Source organism: Pholis gunnellus, assembly GCF_910591455.1.
Source record: "Pholis gunnellus genome assembly, chromosome: 20".
NCBI lineage: Eukaryota > Metazoa > Chordata > Actinopteri > Perciformes > Pholidae > Pholis > Pholis gunnellus.
The window spans coordinates 6885831-6904313 of record NC_136547.1 but is presented as its reverse complement, the minus strand read 5'-3'; the positions used below and the strand labels follow the sequence as shown (position 1 = coordinate 6904313).

The following is an 18483-nucleotide window of genomic DNA, read 5'->3' as shown; positions in this document are numbered from 1 at the left end:
GAAGTGCTTTATGTGTCCCACACCACCCTTAAATATTGTTGTTGTTTCCCAGTCCTCATTTAATTTATAATTATTTGGCGTAAAGTTGGCAGTAGCTGGCACCATGAGACAAAATTGATTAAATATTTGATTAAAAAGTTTGTATAAAAACCAAAACACTGAGCTTCCAAAATTAGCCTTATTCTCATATTCCTTTATGGAGTGATTTGAATTACGATTTTGCCAATTTTACACTGCATTTTAGAGGCTACATTTCTTCATGGCTATTTAAATTTCAAGAGCTTTTACTTATTTTCAGTAAAAAGTGCAAATGATGCTTGTCAAACCCAGGTATAGTACTGGCAATAGAATTCAAAAGGGCAAAAAGGTAAAAAGTTGTGCGGAGCTGCGTAGCTTGGTGAAGATGTTCTGTGGGTTTGTCCCCACAGTACAGCCCCCTTCACTTTAGTTAGTTCAGTGTTACATGATATATTGCTAAATAGAGCATTAAACACTCGAAGCTTAATACCAAAACCTGTACATTTTCTCGAGTGCACACATTTATTTACAAGTGACACTTTCCATCACCGGGAAGTACGAGTCCCATTCCTCCAGCCCATCTGCTCCTGCAAGTGAAGAACAGTCAATGAAGCAAATAGGGCACCGTGATGTAAGTGTTTTCGATTGGCTTTGGGGAGAAAGAATTACCTTCCTGCTTTTTTATGTAATCAAATGATGAGTAATAGTTTATGCATTCAAGCTCTTAAGGGCTGAAAACGCAAACCTGACATTTTGAAAATGATTAAAGTCGACTTCTCACATTCTAAAACTCATAATGAGTTTAGAATCCACCCAAAATGGACTGGTGCAGTTTCCCAAAGGATGCTTAGTATTCTGAAATACCCCTCTCATGTATTGTCAGCAGTCCTTCTCACTTCCTCCACATAACAAAAGCAACAATCTCTGTACTGCAGTCCTGCCCCCCTGCTGGGCATCCTCACATTACCTCACACATGAAGGCCTGTATCGGGCCATCCTGCCCCCCCTCTGGTTAATCTTATGTACCAGAGATCCGCTGCCCTCCTACTAGCTCTGCAGAGAGGCTTCCGTTGGCGGTGAGGCTCAGGACGTGGTGGTAGGAGAAAGGAGGGGCGCCGGGCCAGGGCTCAGTCCTCTTAGGGGTGGTTGAGCATGTCCCTCGCAGCGCTGCCGTACGCCGTCGCCGTCTTATCCAGAGACGCACCAAAGCCTTTAAGAGTGGGAATGAATAGAGGGCAGTAAGACGTGGCGTAAAGTTTTGAGAAGTGATTTTGGGACTGAAGGGTGGAAAGTGAATAACTAATGCTCCCCATTCTCAAAAGCTACCAGTTGTCCTTGAGCAAAGCACTTAATCCCCAATCGCTACTATAGCGGTGCCTCTCAGTGGCCAGTAGTCAGATTATGATTGTACCGGGCAGCTCCCAGGTGCGTATCCGTGTGGATGTGACACAAGGGTATACGGAGAGTAGAGGTATAAATAGTGAAGAAAAATGATGTTAGCCTACATTTCAGGTGTGAGGGAAATGGAAATCTGAAGTCCACCTCAAAGCTCTGGGGTTTGCCTACAAACTGGAAACGTGGTCTTTTTTTTGGAAACATGATTCCACAGCCGTAACTCTATGCACGTATCGGTTATTCGGAGGTATTACTGACGTGGAGTTACTTCACTTATACACACATCCCATACTGTGAACTTTTTATTAAGGCTGACTATGACATTTGTTTGATATTCTTAAATTGTATCTTTTTAAGCCAAAAATTCAATCGAAGCAAGTTTATGTATTCCAACTGAAATAATGCATGTTCCTAGCTTTGTGGAGAGAGCTTTGTAGAATTTAGAACATCATGTAGGAGGAAAAAACTGTTTGGTTATGAAATGCTGATGCCTCTATCTGACCTACATAAGTAAACAAAGACCATCAGCGAGAAGATTGGCTATTTCTTTACAGCTATTCTGTATGCTTGTCATTGGTGCCACCGAGTCGGATTCCCCACAAAATCAGACAAAACCATACAGGTTCTTTTCAGCTCAGACTCCAGAAGGGCCTCCGGCAGCGACCTGCAGTCAAAGCACCAGCAGGAGGAGGAGGAGAGCTGCACGCCTGGCAGCAGCGGCTTCTCCTCCATCCAGAAGCAGCTCCGATGGTCCCCACTGGGAGCCAACACTGACGCCGCGCTGCTGGGGAATTGCTGGGCCCGCTGGAGAACCTGAGAGAACCTGGTGCTCGGAAACACGACTGCTTTTGTCCACAGGGACTGCCAAAATCAACACACAATTAAAGTGTCACTGTTACTTAGATTGAAATCCGAAGCTATATGCTTCATCATGTATCAGTCACAGCACAAAACAAAGAACAGCTTGTTTATGCCGACTGTGTACCTTCTACTCATACCGGGAGAACCACGTTTCCCACAAAGCCCACTGTTTCTGTTCGCCAACAGGACCTTTGCCTGCTGTGCCACTGCCAAAAACTATGCTCTGTGTTCTCCTGGAAGACAGTGTCTGGAGGAAAGCTCTTCATAACTTTGATAACGAGACTGAGGCAGCACAGCTCATGTGTTTGGACATCTTTCTGAAAGTTCTCTATATACTGTACCTTTGTTAGTTTTCCATTGTGTTCCAACCACTTAATGTGCTTGAATTTAACCAGACCACTGTGTGTTTGAGGAGAAAGACATTTAAATATGAAAGATATCTACTTCCTCAAAGAAATGTAAACATAAAGAACTTATTTTAGACATCCCACCTGGCATGAGCTACAGCAGGACAGTTTGAGTCTGGAGGTGCGTGAGCCGTCGGTGCTGCCGTTATTGTTTTTTTACGGTGGAAGGTGACCCTTCATCTTTTTTCACGCCCTGTCTGTGTCCCGGTGCTCGCATACGTGCTGGCCCACTTCTAGAAAATCCCTGGCACAGGTTTAGGTTGACTTAATTAAACCCTGTGTTTAAATACTCATCCAAAGAAACATCATACTAACACAGCAAAGACCAAATGACACTGGATATACAGTACAAAACTGTCATTTGCAAAAAATACACATCGCAGATGACAAAGGAGCTGGATTTATGGATTGAGAAGCTTCGTCATGGTCCCAAACTTTCCGGAACACTTTCCGAGGCCACTCACCTCCTCAGCACACCAAGCACAGTGTGGCCCTGCTACCAGACACTCTCCACAGCTCCTGGCCCCTTGACTTTGGCTGTCGAGATCTGAATGGTCTGTAGGTGGAACAGAAACCACAGAGTTTTTCACTGCATAGTGCCACCATGTTTGTAAAGCTTTGTTTTCACATCCTGGTTTGGTATGAGAGGATCCACTTTGGGAGTAAAGGAAAGATACTTTAGTTTGGATCAGTTTTTCCTTTCCTCTCATTTCTTGTTCCACGCGATTTAAATTACTGAAAAAAACACACCGATCAATTATCAATGTATATTTCTGTTGTCAGCTACCTAGCAACAGTGTTTTCACAATTTACCACTTGTGTCTTGTACTTGAATTTATATCAGAAATACAACCTTAAAATTCTATTTGAAGGCAGCCTGTGATCTGAATTCTACTGCTCTACACTCTGGAGGCCAACCAGCCACATTGGACAGATACACATCAATAACACCTGATTCACATGCAGAGGACACCGATCTTATGGAAATACGACCACGACAGACTCTTCCAGTCCATTTACAGGCCACAAAGGGATTTTGAATCATCAGATCTCACGGATTTATGTATATTCATATTTCTACTCAGACTTGTGATAAGTGGGTGTAGGCTCAGCATCTTGCCCGAATTCATTATGTGCCAGACTCATTTATTGGCCGGGAGCAGTGACTTCCTCGAGTCTCGTCTTCCTCCTGGGGTTTGAGCGGCCTAGTCACGAGGAAAACATGTTGGCATTCTACGTTCCTGCAAACATGGATACACGTGACATTTTTGCATATTGTTACGTTGTTAAGTTGCGTTGTTATTTTATTATTTCCACACAAACCATGATCTTTTTTGTAAACTTTACCAATTAGTTTTGTTGCCTGAATCTAAATAATCCTTTCACATCAACCACATGGGATTGTGTGTCTCTGCGGGCATGATACGAGGCTGATGTGAAATGTATTTATAAAATATATTCTTGGTTCAGAGACATTGACATTCAAGGTATCCTGTGGTTTGCAGAAACGTACAATGCCAAAAAAGATTCCGGTGACGGGGAGGGTGTGGAGACTTCAGGAAGTTAATGCTCCCAACTCAATAATATGGCACACAACTTCTCCTAAAGCAACACATTTCTTTCACACTCTTTTTTACGGATTGAACAAATTAAATATAGGTGTAAGTGTGATGTAGAGGTGGTGGCAGCCTTGTTACCTTTTAACAGAACCAGGGTAGCTCTTCCCACTGTTTCCGATAATGCTATGCTAAACTCACCAGCTGAATGTAGCTTCAGATTTAACAGACAGACAGGCATATTTCCCTAAATGTCAAACTATGCCTTTTACTTCTAATTTGAATCCAACTTGTTTCATTTGATGCTGAAATGCCTCAGATGAGTGAACACTGGTCCACCTTCTGTCCCTGCACGTCTGAACCTACTCTGCATTTAAAAACAGAGCCGCTCAGCCCCGAGGAGATGACGAGTGGAAATTTTAAGCGGCAAACAACTGCTGGGATTCAGGCTACAATCTAAATGAGAATTTCTGAGTAGGAAGAATAATGAGACGGTTTACTTTTATTGCATCCTCAATGAGAAAAGTATTGACCCACCTTGTGTTCCTGTGGCGTTGTGTCTGCAACACAATAACAGGACAGCGGCAAATAGCACGCTCATCTGGGGAAAAAAAAGGAAAGCAATTTACTGACTGAAAATGTGAACCGTTCTTTCCTCTCAAATCATTAAGGTGGAGTGCAGTTGTAATTGCCGTTCAAGGAAAATAATCTCTTTGCCGAGCAGCTCACAAAAGACCCGAATATTTGATATACTGGGTGTTTGGTTTACACAATAGAAATAAGGGGCACTTACATTGAACGAATCAACTGTGTAGGAACAAACATGAAGGGAAGACGGGATGTCTTTGCTCTGGGGCAGATGGTTCCGCTATATATACAACTAATACAGTCATTCCCGAAGACAGAAGTTCTTCCATAATGTTTATATCTGCATTGCACTTTTGAGCCACATGAGAGAGCCTGACTGTTCATATTGTTCTGATAACCGTAGTCGACTTATAACACTGAATGCAATATAAAAGGCCAGCGTACATTCTGTTTGTCATGATGAAAGGAAATGAAAAGGAAACGAAGAGACCGAGACATCGCCTAAATGCATTTATTTGGTCTCATTTATAAAGTAGAAAAACATGTGCACGTGTTTTCAATAAAAGATATATTAAGCAAGTTGGGATTTTTCAAACATATATCTCTTCAAAATGGCTGGTTTACCTATTTAAGATCAAAATAAATTGACGCGGAAATGGAAGTAAAAGTAGTCAGGAACTTTCATTTAAGCACTAATTAGCTCTTCTCGCGATTTACAGATAAGGCGTATTGTGAATTGGATTGTGATGGTTTGTCATTTTTGAAAAGTGGGTCCCGAGATAAAAATGTTTGGGAAACACTGCTACAGGACTCCACCAGCACCACTCCCTCCCTCTGTTATCCTCTCTTTTTTTCTTATAGCAGCCAAGTGGATCTGCCAGCTTATGTTTCAGGGTCCTGAGCAGCAAATGATCTCTTCAACTAAGGCCAAAGATAAAGCAAATAAGTCCCTGGTTTTCTGCTGAGCGAAGCCGAAGAAAAGAAAAAAAAGAGCCTTTCTGTCATACTTGTCCTCGTGTAGCACGGGGCTGGTGTTAAGAGAGCACACGCTATCTGCTAATCTCTGCTACGCTCTGCTTTCTCAATTGTCCGGCCTTGCTGACCACTGCATGAGACTCAAGTCCATGCGGAAAGATATGGACCCAACTGCACACAAGCTAAATTAGTTTTGAGGATGCGTTTTTATTTTCCTCAAAATCCACCAGACCTATGGAGAAGGGATTTCCCCTTTTAGCAGGAGCAGACCCTTTCAACCTCTTTGGTCAGATCCACTGTCCTGCTGCACAGAGTCAATTAGTATGAAAGCTGAACCACAGATAATGGCATGTTTATTTGCATCCATCTGGTGGGATTGCAGAGGAGTCAGCTCCCCCGGGCTATGTGTAAATAAACTGCCCAATGATCACAGAGCATGAGGCTCAAATAATAGAGGGATTATCTGCAGTACTCCATAAAAGACTGGAAGTAAATATGCAGCGCAATACTTTAGATCAAGCGGCTTTCACTGCCCACTTTAAACCCACTGTAACTGCGCAAGACAATGGAATTAGTCAGTGTGCAGAAATGAGATGGACAATACGTGGAAGCGACAGTTGGTTTGTTATTCCCCTTTGAAAGTTAATGGCACAGAGAATGGAACGATAACAGTATAAAAAAAGACCACTTTCCATTATTGCTCACTTCTATTTGGGTTTAATTCAATTCCAATTTCTTTATCAGTCTGTGAGTGGAATTTTGTTTGTTTAAAATAAAAATGCAGAACAAATCACCTCTTTCTCGACCCTGCAGTCAAACGGCATTTGATAAGGCCAGATACGGAATCAATTGCACGATGCAGTTCAAACAATTCAGTGGAAAGTATGACATTTGCTCACAGCCACGTGAGGCCGTGTGCAAAGCCTCACTGTGGCTCTTTTTAAAGCAGAATGTGCAGCTCTCATCCGACCACAAAGGAAGCAGACCACGCAACGTTTGCTCCAGCAATTTAAGGAGATTTCCTCTTTGCCCACGAAAATCCTACCTTCAGTTCGGTGCCCTCTGTATTTCTACCGGCATGTTACTTCCAAAATACACCAACAGTGCTCATCTCCTTCCCAAAGGGACATTGATCTCAGGTCACTGAGTATGGGCAGCCATTGAAAGGCATTAACCTCTCTCCAATGCCCCTTTGCTAGAGAAATAATGCATGAGCCTCTTCCAAATGACATCATTCGTATTCACAATTTAGCAAGGCACTAAATAGAGCCTTGTTGTATCAGTGGGAATGAGAGTGAGGTAAGTGTTTCTTTCTAGTGGTAACCAAACAAAGTTGGAATAGCAGCAGCAGCAAACTAACACTAATTACGAAAGCAGTTTGACAAAAACTCAACACAGCAAAACCAAAAAAAGCTCAAGCTCCTCTCACTAGATTGTTCTAGTGCTTTCAACCCAGCCATAAATATCATGGCAGTTCGTGAAATAGTCATGAAATGCAATGTATTGGCAACAATGAAAGTCAGTTTGGAGCCTTTTTTTGGCAGTGGACAAACAAATTAAACACATCCACTTATGCAAGAGTCAGAGCTGGTGAAGATAGATAGAGAAAGACCAGTAATGCGGGTGGGGAGGTTGTTATGAAGTGACGTGTTTGTGGTTTTAATGCCAAAAACTGTACGAAGTTATTTGAAGACCAACCATGAGTTTTTCCCGGAAACCTAACTCAGTGATTTAATTGCCTTACTGTCTCCTTTAGCAAATGAGAAAGATCTGTAGCAAGTTTAATTATGTCTGAGGAATGAAAAGCACAACTACAACCAGAGGTGTTGAAGCTCAAGCAACAGAAAAAGCAAGTCAGTGGACCTTGAGTTAAGAACTGTTATCTACAACATGTGACTGAATGCTCTGGGGAAAAAAAACCATTTGGTTTAACGATTGAATATATTAAATAATTCAAAAATACATATGCACTTGAAGTCAAAAAACCTATCAGGAACAGACCAAAAAAGCTAAAATTATGATTTCCATCTTGAACTTGATTGATTGTTGGTGAACATTGGGTTTCATCTCACTTTGAAGGAAGTGTACATCTCACATCTACTCTTATTAGACAGTTGATTGCAAAAAACATCAATAAATAAAAGTTAGTCCTAAAAGGCAGATTTTCTTTTCCCATGATGTTAAGATTTATTTTGTCCATTCCTTCTTCTTCTCATCCTGTTCAAATCTGTAGTAGTTCAATACATGACTTATCATCTGCAACCAAAAGCATTAATCATAAATGATTAAAACATAAAACGGGAACAAATCCACAACACAAGATGTGTGATGCTGCTAAACATGACTGAACCTCATTGGTAATTATGTTTTGCATCCTACTCACAGTTTAGTGCACTCCTGTCGCATATAATATTGCCATTTTAATTTAAAACTCCTCACTGGAAAAAAACAAAGAGTTATTTTCAGATTGCTGTTGTTTACAGCTCGCATAATGTTTTGGGGGAGAGCTCTTTAAACCCAGAGCCTCATTTTAACTTGACAGAGGCCTGTCACAAAATATCTGGATTGTGCTTTCAGTGGGTGCACAGGGCTGTGGGTGCTGCTATGTAGGAGGAGTGAAAACAAAAGAAAAGACTACAGCTGTTTTGTTTCTTTCCGCTTCAAAATGTGAAAGAAATCTGTGGTGGTGGGGGGGGGCAAACTCCAACAAATAAAGGAAGAAGTTCGTATAGCCGACAAAGCAAGTTCTCTACTTTTACATCACCCTTGTTAGGATTAGCTCCCATTTCTCAAATGATTTCTCGTCTTTTGGAATGAACCTCCTCCCAGGCAGGTAATGTGGTGACTCATAATGATCTAGATGAGACCTTGGATCCATTAGTCTGAGCTGTGTGAATAACCAGGGGCTAGAGACCTTGTGGAGGAGGACAGCTCTGTCTCAATATAAAGCCGGACCTCAAAACTGAAGGATATTCACTAACAGCTTAACCTGACCACGACAAAACTAATGGAGGATGGAAGTCAGGCCTGCAGGGGAACCTATTAGTCTGGCAGAGAAGACCGACTGAAGTCCAGAGAAGACTGGAAACTTTTCTTTAGTCCTGTACCTCCCAGTTTCTGAGGTTTGTGAATGCAATACACACTGAGGCAGCTGGTTCCACCCATTAGCCTTCTCATGAATGCGGTGTGCTTCATTTGGACGGTGATGATGCACCTGGAACCCTCTGGCTGGATGTTGTGCGTCTCTCACTCCAGATGCTCTGCCCTGCTGCCGCTCTTGGTTCCACTCCAGCGACGTCAGCCTTCCAAGGCCCGCGCTGTTGGACTCCGCCGGAGCTTGCGGCGCTGCTCGGGCACCGTGAGGAGCTACGCGACGTCCGCTGCCTGAGGTTCTGAGAAATCGATCGGTGGAGGTTCCTCACGGAGGAGCCGGCAGCCATGGTGACCACCCAGGGGTGACGGATGGCTTGGTCGGCGGTCAGGCGCGCGGCCGGGTCCAACGGCAGCAGGCGCTGGACGAAGTCCTTCGCCAGGTTGGACACTGAGGGCCAAGGCTGGGGAACAGTAGTGGAGCAGAGGGATTGTCGTCAGTGTGTATTATAAAACCACTCACCCCACATGTCAAATCAGCCCCCACACACACACACACAAACACACAAACACACACACACACACACACACACACACAGGGAACCCGCAGCCCTCTAAAAGCGGCTCCTGGGTATCTAGACGAGGAGCCTTCACAGGTTCAAAGCCCCCTCACAGTGGAGATGAAAGATTTCTTTCTAATAAAGAAATAAAACTATGATCCCTGTGCTCTGCAGCCCTAATAAGCAGAACTAAACTCAAAGGAAAGCTAAATGTCACTGGGCAAAGGGTGAGCAGCAGTCTTAGGCAGGAAAGAATACGAAGCCTGGGATGTATGGCAGCCCTGCCGTATGTGTGGGATTTGGCCGCGTGTTTATTCTACGCCTGCGTTAGCTTCTCAATAAAGGCCCTCCTGATGAGCCGCGCCGGGATCCTCTGCTCTATGTTAATTCAAATAGCAAATCATTCCGCTTGTCGTGACCCAGGCTGACAGTGGAGAATGCTTTGAAATCCGCGATGCCATCTTTTTGTCTTGGAGATTGGACCACAACACAATGGCCTTCATTAGCGTCAAACTGCTCTTTCTCTCCATGCTTTTTACTATTGTTTGAAGGAAGTCAGGTAATGATAAGCATAAATCAGAGACTGCTTCCTAATTTAGGATGCATAGGTATTTCCTAAGTCACCAACCAATTAGTTGTACTCTCCACTGCGTCCCTGCTGAGGAGAATAAAAGCTAAATACAGTACGTGTGTGTGCAAAATCCTCTCATTCCACGCTCAACCTCGCACCGACTAAATCTCACTCTTTAGGGAGGTCTCGCTCTCCATTTTAATCCTGAAATGCATTTCTCTCCACCCTCTTTTTTCTTTTTTTTTTTGTCTCTCGCCGAGTAATGACAATTAATCAAGCATGAAATTGACAATCGTGAGACTGTTGCCGGTGAGAGGAATTCACAGAAGCCCGGCCTCGCTTATTCTCACAGTGCACCGACTGGAGAGGAGTGCGTGTGCGAGGCGTGCCGTGCCGCCCCGCCAAACGAGTCGTAGAAATGCTCCTCACTGAAAACTTTCTTCTTATTGTGTTCTTATTTCACACCTGAGAGACAGGCAGAGTGACACTCGGTTTCCCTGGGAAGGAGAGAAAGTGTTTGATTGAGCTCCCCCGACTAACAAGCCTGACTTTCCTCCTCATCCTGTTGGTGATTCGGCAAGGCGGGCTCCTTATTACTCTGCCATGAAATACACATTTGATGTCAGCCGTGGCTAGCAGGGGCTTTGTGTTCTTGATCTGGAATGACGCATGAGTTTAGTGCGTGCTGGCTGCGTGGAAGAGATGGTGAAGCCATAGGTGGGAATGGAAAAATCTTTAAAAGAGGTAGCAAAAGTTTGCCTCCCTCCTGCTATCAACGTGCTAAGAAGAATAGACATAACTGTGTTTCTTTTCTGGAGCGAAGCAGCTGCAGGAAGTTTATCCCTCTCCCTTATTTGGAACATTTTTCACGTCAAAATACACAAAGGCTTTATTGTGTTCGGAGGAGTGGGGCAGGAGCCGGTGTTATACATCACTGTTGAACAGGGAGCTGGAGGAGGGAGAGGGGTGGTGGTGGGGGGGGGGGGGGGGACAAGTGGAGCTCAGGTATGGCATAAGCAGTGGAGAAACCTACAGGGCTTGCTTGGCAACATCTTGTTAGAGTGAATGAGAAGCTGACTGCGTTAGGGGCGCGCTACATCTTTACCTGACAAAGCCGTAATTGCAACAAATGAAGAAAACGCTAGAAGGTTGGATTACGCTAATGTGATCACGAGGATAATGCACTTTTGAGTAATGAACCGCTCCACGCGAGAGCCCCCGCTTCACAATCCGACCGGATTCCGACTCAACCTGCCAGCATTTCCTGAGAAACAAAAGCCAAGTTTAAATATGCCTCCTCATAATGAGTCCGAGTGGGAAAAGGTGGGCCCTGCCGCTAATGCAGGTGGAAGTCTCAGCTAAACCACAGTAATCAAATCATCAATACCCGGATGCAGGGGGCTGTCGTGTGCAATACACCGTGGCCGAGTGGAGGCTGGGTTTGTTTGCGCGGCGCTCACTAGGGGGCAGACTGGGCTAACCGTTACCCAGGGTGCCCTGCTGCTGAGAGATGCAGATGTTTGGGGCTGGGCCCCGGAAAGTGTGAGTCTTCAATAACACAGCCGCAGAATGCAGAGGAGGTTACCAGGCTGCTGTCTGGCCTGAACTAATGCAAAGGATTTGTGCTGCACATACTAAAAAGGCTGCCACGAGATCGTGCGTGCACGCAGACACACACACAGGAATCCGCTCATGCGCTCGCAGGCATCAGATGTGGATGCCCTGATTCTGTGCGAGGGGAAACGCTCCCGTCCTGCGTGCGAGCGAGCGGACTGAGTGATAAGGTGTGAAAAGCCCCAGAGGCTACACCCGCTCTTCCTCTGTCCTCTCCTTTCTCTTCCCAGCAATCTCCTCCGTCCTGCCATCCATCCCCGGCTCCCCCACCCCTCCCGCTTTTGAGTAAACACATCAGTGTGACTCTGCACTACAGGTCTTCAGGCCAGAGGGCTGTTGCACCAGTGGAGGGAACATGTATGTGTGTGTGTTGCTATAGTGTAGCGAAGGGGTGGGTGGATGCTGGGGAGACAGAGGGACCTGGTCCATGGGCAGGTGCCGAGGGACATTTGCATTTCTTAGTGAGCCTCACCTCCATCTCGCTGCTGAAACCCCCCGGACCACCCACAAACACACACACACACACACACACACACACACACACACACACACACACACACACACACACACACACACACACACACACACACACACACACACACACACACACACACACATTTACTGCTTCTCCCTATTCTGCTACAATAAACACACAAGGTTACTGATACTTTCGGTTTGTAATTGCAGCCCTCGGGCATTAATTTGCATAGTGGAGACAAATTGTTACTTTCAAAATCTTTATATGTCCATCTGGAAAAAGGATACCTGAAGACTTTCCTTTTTTCATTACACTGCTTTGTTGAATATCAATGTGTGATCTTCCAACGACAATATTCTGCTGTCTGCTATTGATGAATGACAAAATGTATTACAGTATATAACTGTGCAACCTCACGCTCATATTTGACCTAGAGTTAGAGTGACACTTGCATATTTTAAATGAATAACTCAGGCATGATAGCAACACCTAGAAATAATTTAAAGGGGATTCATAACGCTAGATTTAAATGTAACAATGCAGCTTTGCAGTTTTTCCAAAGAGAGTATTTAGGCATTAATTTGCTTCTTCACTTTTCTATTCCATTTACCAAAGCCGTTATCATTTGTATATCCTTGTTGTGTTATCTTCAGTCATAAAAACTCCTGGGTTTTTCCTCCATTTCTTTCAACAATCCAAAAAAGACTATAGCGTTATCAATGGGCGTAGAACAAAACGCCTCTGGACGCAAAGACCCATAGAACCAATTACAGAAACAAAACATGTGACGTAACGCTGAGCTGAAAAGGTAAACAGACTACAGTGTGCAGAAATGAGCTGTTATGGTGTTGCATCAATCAATGTCTGTGAACGAGTGTGGCCGATTTCGCCATCCGAATTTGACGATGAAAGGTGTTTTTACTGAGCATGACATCACCAGAGCAAAGCGGCTTTCAACAGAAAGGTCCACATCAGCTGCAGCCATCTTGGTTGGCAAATGCCTCAACAGCGCTCTGCTTTACAGTCGTCGTCAACAACGTACACCGCGTTACATAAATGGTTGCGATTGGCCCGTCAGATCTCAAGTTGGGAATCTGATCAGACAAATCTGCCAGAGAGCAAATAAAACAAGAGTTTGCAGGCAAACAAAAGACATCTGTTCCAAGAAGCAGGTTTACTGAGATATCGGATAACGTTGAATAAAACACGCCGCTTACAACAGATTATCTTCCAGATACAGATTCATGATTCACTAAGTTATCCAGATGTCTTCCAATGTCTTGCATCAGAGCCTCAGTGATTTTCTTTGGCGCTATATTGTGAATGTGTCTGTGTGATTGCATCAGGGTGCACCCTGCCTCCCACCTTATGCATAACTTACCGGCTTTGGCCCCCCGCAGCCCGTGTCCCCCTGACGCACTTCAGTATTCTTTTCATTCTAATTTTAAAGACTCTCTTGGCACTCTGACTGCTATTTCTCACGCGATCATTATCAGTTTCATTCTGGTGTGTTGGCCTATTTTCCAGGACGCCATTTTGACATATAACTTTAGGAAAAGCCCGGGCTTAAGTAATCAAATGAATAATGGCTGACTTCCATTTAGCTGCCTTGGTTTTCAGGGTCCCGGTGTTGTGCATGCTGTCTCACTGCCACACTGTCATGGCTTACTGGGACACTTGAATGGAACAGATTAAGTTATTAGTAACACCTGTGCTTTTCCTACTACGACGAGTCAAAATGTCTGCTGTGTAAAAGGCCCATTTTATTGTCATCTAATTACTTTGACAGATAACATCAAAAAAGACATTCCTCCATTACTGCAGTGAAAGGCATCGCCCAGGCCTCTGTGTCGCTGTGTTGGTGGACAGCTCATTTCAAATCAAACTCTTCAAGTCAAGTTAAATATGTGATGGGAATTGCTCGGGCTGTTAAAACTGTTCTCGTCCCAAGGAGAAGCACCCTTCTGAATGACATGAAGAGCCCTTCTGGTGACAGAGGTCCACATTTTGTGGATACTTGTGAACCTTCATCACACATTTCAACATTATTATCACCGTGTGTATGTGTGTGTGTGTGTGTGACCGTGCTGTCAGTCTATCACAGAGGGCGGATACTCGCACATGACGGAGAGTAAGTGTCTTGTCGACAGGGAAATGTGATTGATGGCCGTTCCATGAAGCCCTGGACTGCCACTCAGCCATGTCAGATGTCTTCATGTTGTTATCATATGAATTCCTAATAAACGTCTTTACTGCACGTCAGTGGGCTGTAAGACGCTGGTCTTATAAAAATGTGTTTTTCAGCTTCGTTCCCAAGGACGTTCCTCCGCTATTGTGGCCTACATGTGATCTGTGTCGAGAGCCACCATGAAAAATGTGAAATAAGCCCTTGCATAAACTCTAGATGGATTTTGCACTATTGTTCAGTTGGTGGTCAGTGCAGCGGTAAACACAGGGATAATAGTCCAGGGCCTATGTAAGGGAGCCTCTTGCCAGACTAAAATGTCAGACTGCATCCCTGAGAATCGGGCCAGACTTAAAGCCCAGTGAATAATCCAGCCTTGGGTGTAATCAGCGTGAAAGAACAAGCTCAAACTCACAACTGAGCGCGACAGAACAGGCTGTTAAAAAATACCCACTTCAGTTGTATGACAGAGGCAAGGGGAACAACAAAACATGCAGGGTCGTCTTTTTTCCCCATTTTGAAGCATCCTATAAGAGCAAAACCCAAGCCGTAACCCGAGACACCGCAACAAACTTTCGCATATCCATTCCTGTGCTTTAAAAGGTTGCAGAGGAAGGGATAAATACGAGCCCCACTGCTACATGCTTAGTTGAAAATGTTCCTTTTATCCCGGGCAAGGGTGGAATAATGTAGCTATTTCTGGTAGTTCTAATAGCATAGTGATTACGGTGTGAATCACTCTTCTGCAGCTAGTAGATGGAACGGCCATATGTGAATGGATGTGTTGCTAGGGTTGGATAATTCTAAAGCATGCACGTTGTACACAAACAAACTGATTGTGTTGTTTGGAAAAGGCTAAATGTCAAAATAGAAATGTCAGATGGAGGATTTATTTACTTAAAGGAACATGTTCCTGCAGTCTCAATCTAATACTGATGCCTCTTTATGCCCTAAGTAAGCAAATGAGACCATCATCCAGAAGATTGGCTATTTCTATATAATTATTCTTAATTAATGCCCATCACCGGGTCTGCAAAATCAGACTAAACGATTTACGACACAGGTTCACAAGAACTCCTTCCCTCCTGTTAAAGGCCATATTCCTGGGGCTGCTGGAGGGAAGGGTGTCACGGGTGAACCAGTACCAGGACTGAGTGGGTCAGACTGTCATACCCTGCTGCAGTTAAATAGGACATTTTCTACAAGTCCGGTGCTCAGAAACACTACCCTTTTGTCCACCACCAAAATCAACACAAAATGAATATTTCTTTTTCAAATGGTCATAATCATTGAGTTATTAACCCTCAGCCGGCCAAATAATTACAACTGGCCAAAGAACTAGAGCTTTTCTAGTTAACTTGTGTTCCTGAGCTTCTGTTTAGTATCCACACAACAAAAAAAACACGTCTCAAATGTGACTGCATGGCAGCACAGCCGTGGGGATTTTGTGCAAGATTGTCAAAACAATGTCAAAATTGCATCACGAGAAGCAGAGGTCAAGTCTGTGAAGAAATCTGTAAACTATGAGAATGACAACTTCCACCTGTTCGAGGAGAATATCTCTGAAAAAAAACTACTTGCACAGTATTGGCTATTTATTTTCACTCTTTGCAAGCACAACCCTTCAACATAACACTATGAGGATGCATTAGATATTAATCCTGGGGAGCAGAATCACCCAATATGCATGTGTTTCCAATGGATACTGAGCTGGCCTCTAGAACTTCTATTTGCTACAAAGAAATACTTTACTTACTGTAATAAACTCCAATGTGCAATGAATAGCCGTGTAAACTTACATCTCCATGGAAGCTGTATTTGCCTCTTACAATGGATCTGTAGAGCCGTGTGCGACTGTCGTCCTCAAACGGCATGGATCCACTCAGCACGACGTAGGCGATCACCCCCAGGGCCCACATGTCCACTGCACAGGAATAGGGTTTCCTCAGCAAAACCTCAGGGGCCATGTACTCAGGAGTTCCACAGGTGGTTCTGAGGGACCAACTCCTGTCTGCTCCAGTACAATCTCCACCGATGCTTCCGTCAGGACCTGAGATCTCCGACCCTGTGCCGCCAAAAGTGGCCAGTCCGAAGTCGGTCAGAAGCAGCCTGGAGTCGGCCCCGGGGTGGTAGTACAGAAGGTTCTCAGGCTTCAGGTCTCTGTGGGTGATACCCAGGTTGTGCAGGTGTCCCACCCCAGCCAGCACCATCCGCAGGGCCTGGGTGGCATCCCTCTCTGTGAAGTGGCCCCTGCTGACCACGCGGTCCAACAGCTCCCCGCCCGTGGCCAGCTCCAGCACGACGTATACCCGCCGCGGGAACTGAAACACCTCGATCAGCTGAATCACATGAGAGTGGCTCACCCGCCGCAGCACCGCCAGCTCCGAGGCGCACACCTCGCGGCTCTCTGGGGCCTCTACCTCCATCATTTTAATGGCGAAGGGCTGGCGAGTCGCCCTGTGCTCCACGCGCACAACGCGGCTGAAGCTCCCCCGACCGATCAGGGCCCTGATGTCGTATCTGACAGGGCAGGAAGGTAAAGATGAGTCAGTACGGCGTCACTATCACATGAAACACTGTTGCAAAGCAGTCAACGTCTCTCACTGCAGCTTTGATGTGATGTGATGGGAAGATATCAGCAATCAGCATGGTGCACAGCGGACTGCGGATATAGTCGACCTAGCAAATTCACGTACACATATACATGCAATGATTTAGATCACCAACAAGGCGATAGATAAGCTGTGACTAATAGGTTGCACACAGAGACGCCACATGCACTTTCCTTAAAGCCATCTGTTTTCTTGCTTTAATTGTGTCTACGCTCTAATCCGACAAGTAAAGAACGCCAGTATTCAGGTATTACAAGGCCTAGGCATCGCAAATAAATGTCTACTGTTCCTGCTAATAAATCCTAGCGCGGAAAGGTTGGTGGTGGCAGGTTCAGTGAATGAGGAAGCTGGTGACATTAAAGTCGTCCATGAGCACTGAGAATGTTCTTAATGAGTCACTTCACCTGGTGTCGTGCTGCAAGAGATCTATTTTTTAAATAAATATGAAAAACTGCTCACAGGGTAGAAGGAATATTACTTGTTTACAGTGCAGCTTCAGTTATTCACTATTTCTTTTTTTTCTTCTTTTTCTTTCACACTGTGAGTTACTTGAAATTGGAGAAAAAAAACAAGTTAGCAGTCGAATGTTTTTTGGCAGAAAAACAAAAAGCACATTTCAACATGTATTACTGGATTCAATGATTAAAAATGGGGGTGCCAAAAAGCAGATTTCTTTTGAAAAATGAATCAACTTTTCCGCCTTACCTTGCCGTCACACGTGGATCAAACTTGTCCTTATACTTTGCAACTTTGTCCCGATGTGGACCATCTCTGAGAATCTGCCGTTGGCTGTTCGATGCTGGCTGGAGATTCTTAGCGCTGGTGGAAAACCACAAACTTCTCTGCTTCTCCGTGCGCTTCTTCGGCTCATCATCACCACGTGCTTTACTGAAGGCAACAAGCGATTGCACCACACTGACATAGCCCTTCTTGGATGCCTCAGGCAGCACCTTGCCATAGCCCTTCTTGGATGCCTCAGGCAGCACCTTGCCGTTCCCGCAGCCCATCGCCAGCTCAAATACCTACATGTGCTGCAAACTGAATGTGGCCTGGATGAATAAGAACACAAGCCCTGCATTGCAGCAGGAGCAGCTCTGCCAGAGCATTCAGGTTTGCAGTCATGCAGGTGTTGCTTTAGGTTTGCAAACAGCATCAGCATGCTCCACCTATCCAGCAGCTCGCAGGTTGACAGGTGTGTGAGCTCTCACTCACCTATGTGATAGAAGTGTCGGGTGAACAGAAACTGCTTTGAAGCTATTGTCACTGTTCTTACAGTAGATTAACACAATGAGCAAAGCAGAGGTACACTGTGGAAGGAAGAGGATTCCTCTCACACACCAGGTAACAGTACTTTACTTGTGTATTTCTATTTGATGCTACTTTTTACTCATTTGCTACTCTACTGGGAGATGGTTTTTACACCACCGCATTGATTTAACAGCTATAGTTAATTTGCAGATTAAAGGGGTGTTCCAGTAATTGAGTATTGCACTTTGATGAAGTAATCTGCCTCACAAGAGACAGATCAACAACAGATTGGTAAAAATGGAAGCAGCAGAGGCCAAGATATCTA

General features: G+C 44.6%; 1 protein-coding gene across 1 annotated transcript; it reads right to left on the bottom strand.

The window, feature by feature from the left end:
- Nucleotides 1-1154: 1154 nt before the first annotated feature.
- On the bottom strand, nt 1155-17917 carry LOC306712029 (serine/threonine-protein kinase H1-like; the record flags this gene model as incomplete). The annotated part of the gene is made up of 6 exons (XM_079181125.1): nt 1155-1228; nt 2034-2217; nt 3146-3237; nt 9051-9354; nt 16098-16818; nt 17616-17917. 6 exons carry the CDS (start codon nt 17915-17917, stop codon nt 1155-1157), a joined length of 1677 nt encoding a protein of 558 aa, XP_079037251.1.
- Nucleotides 17918-18483: the final 566 nt, after the last annotated feature.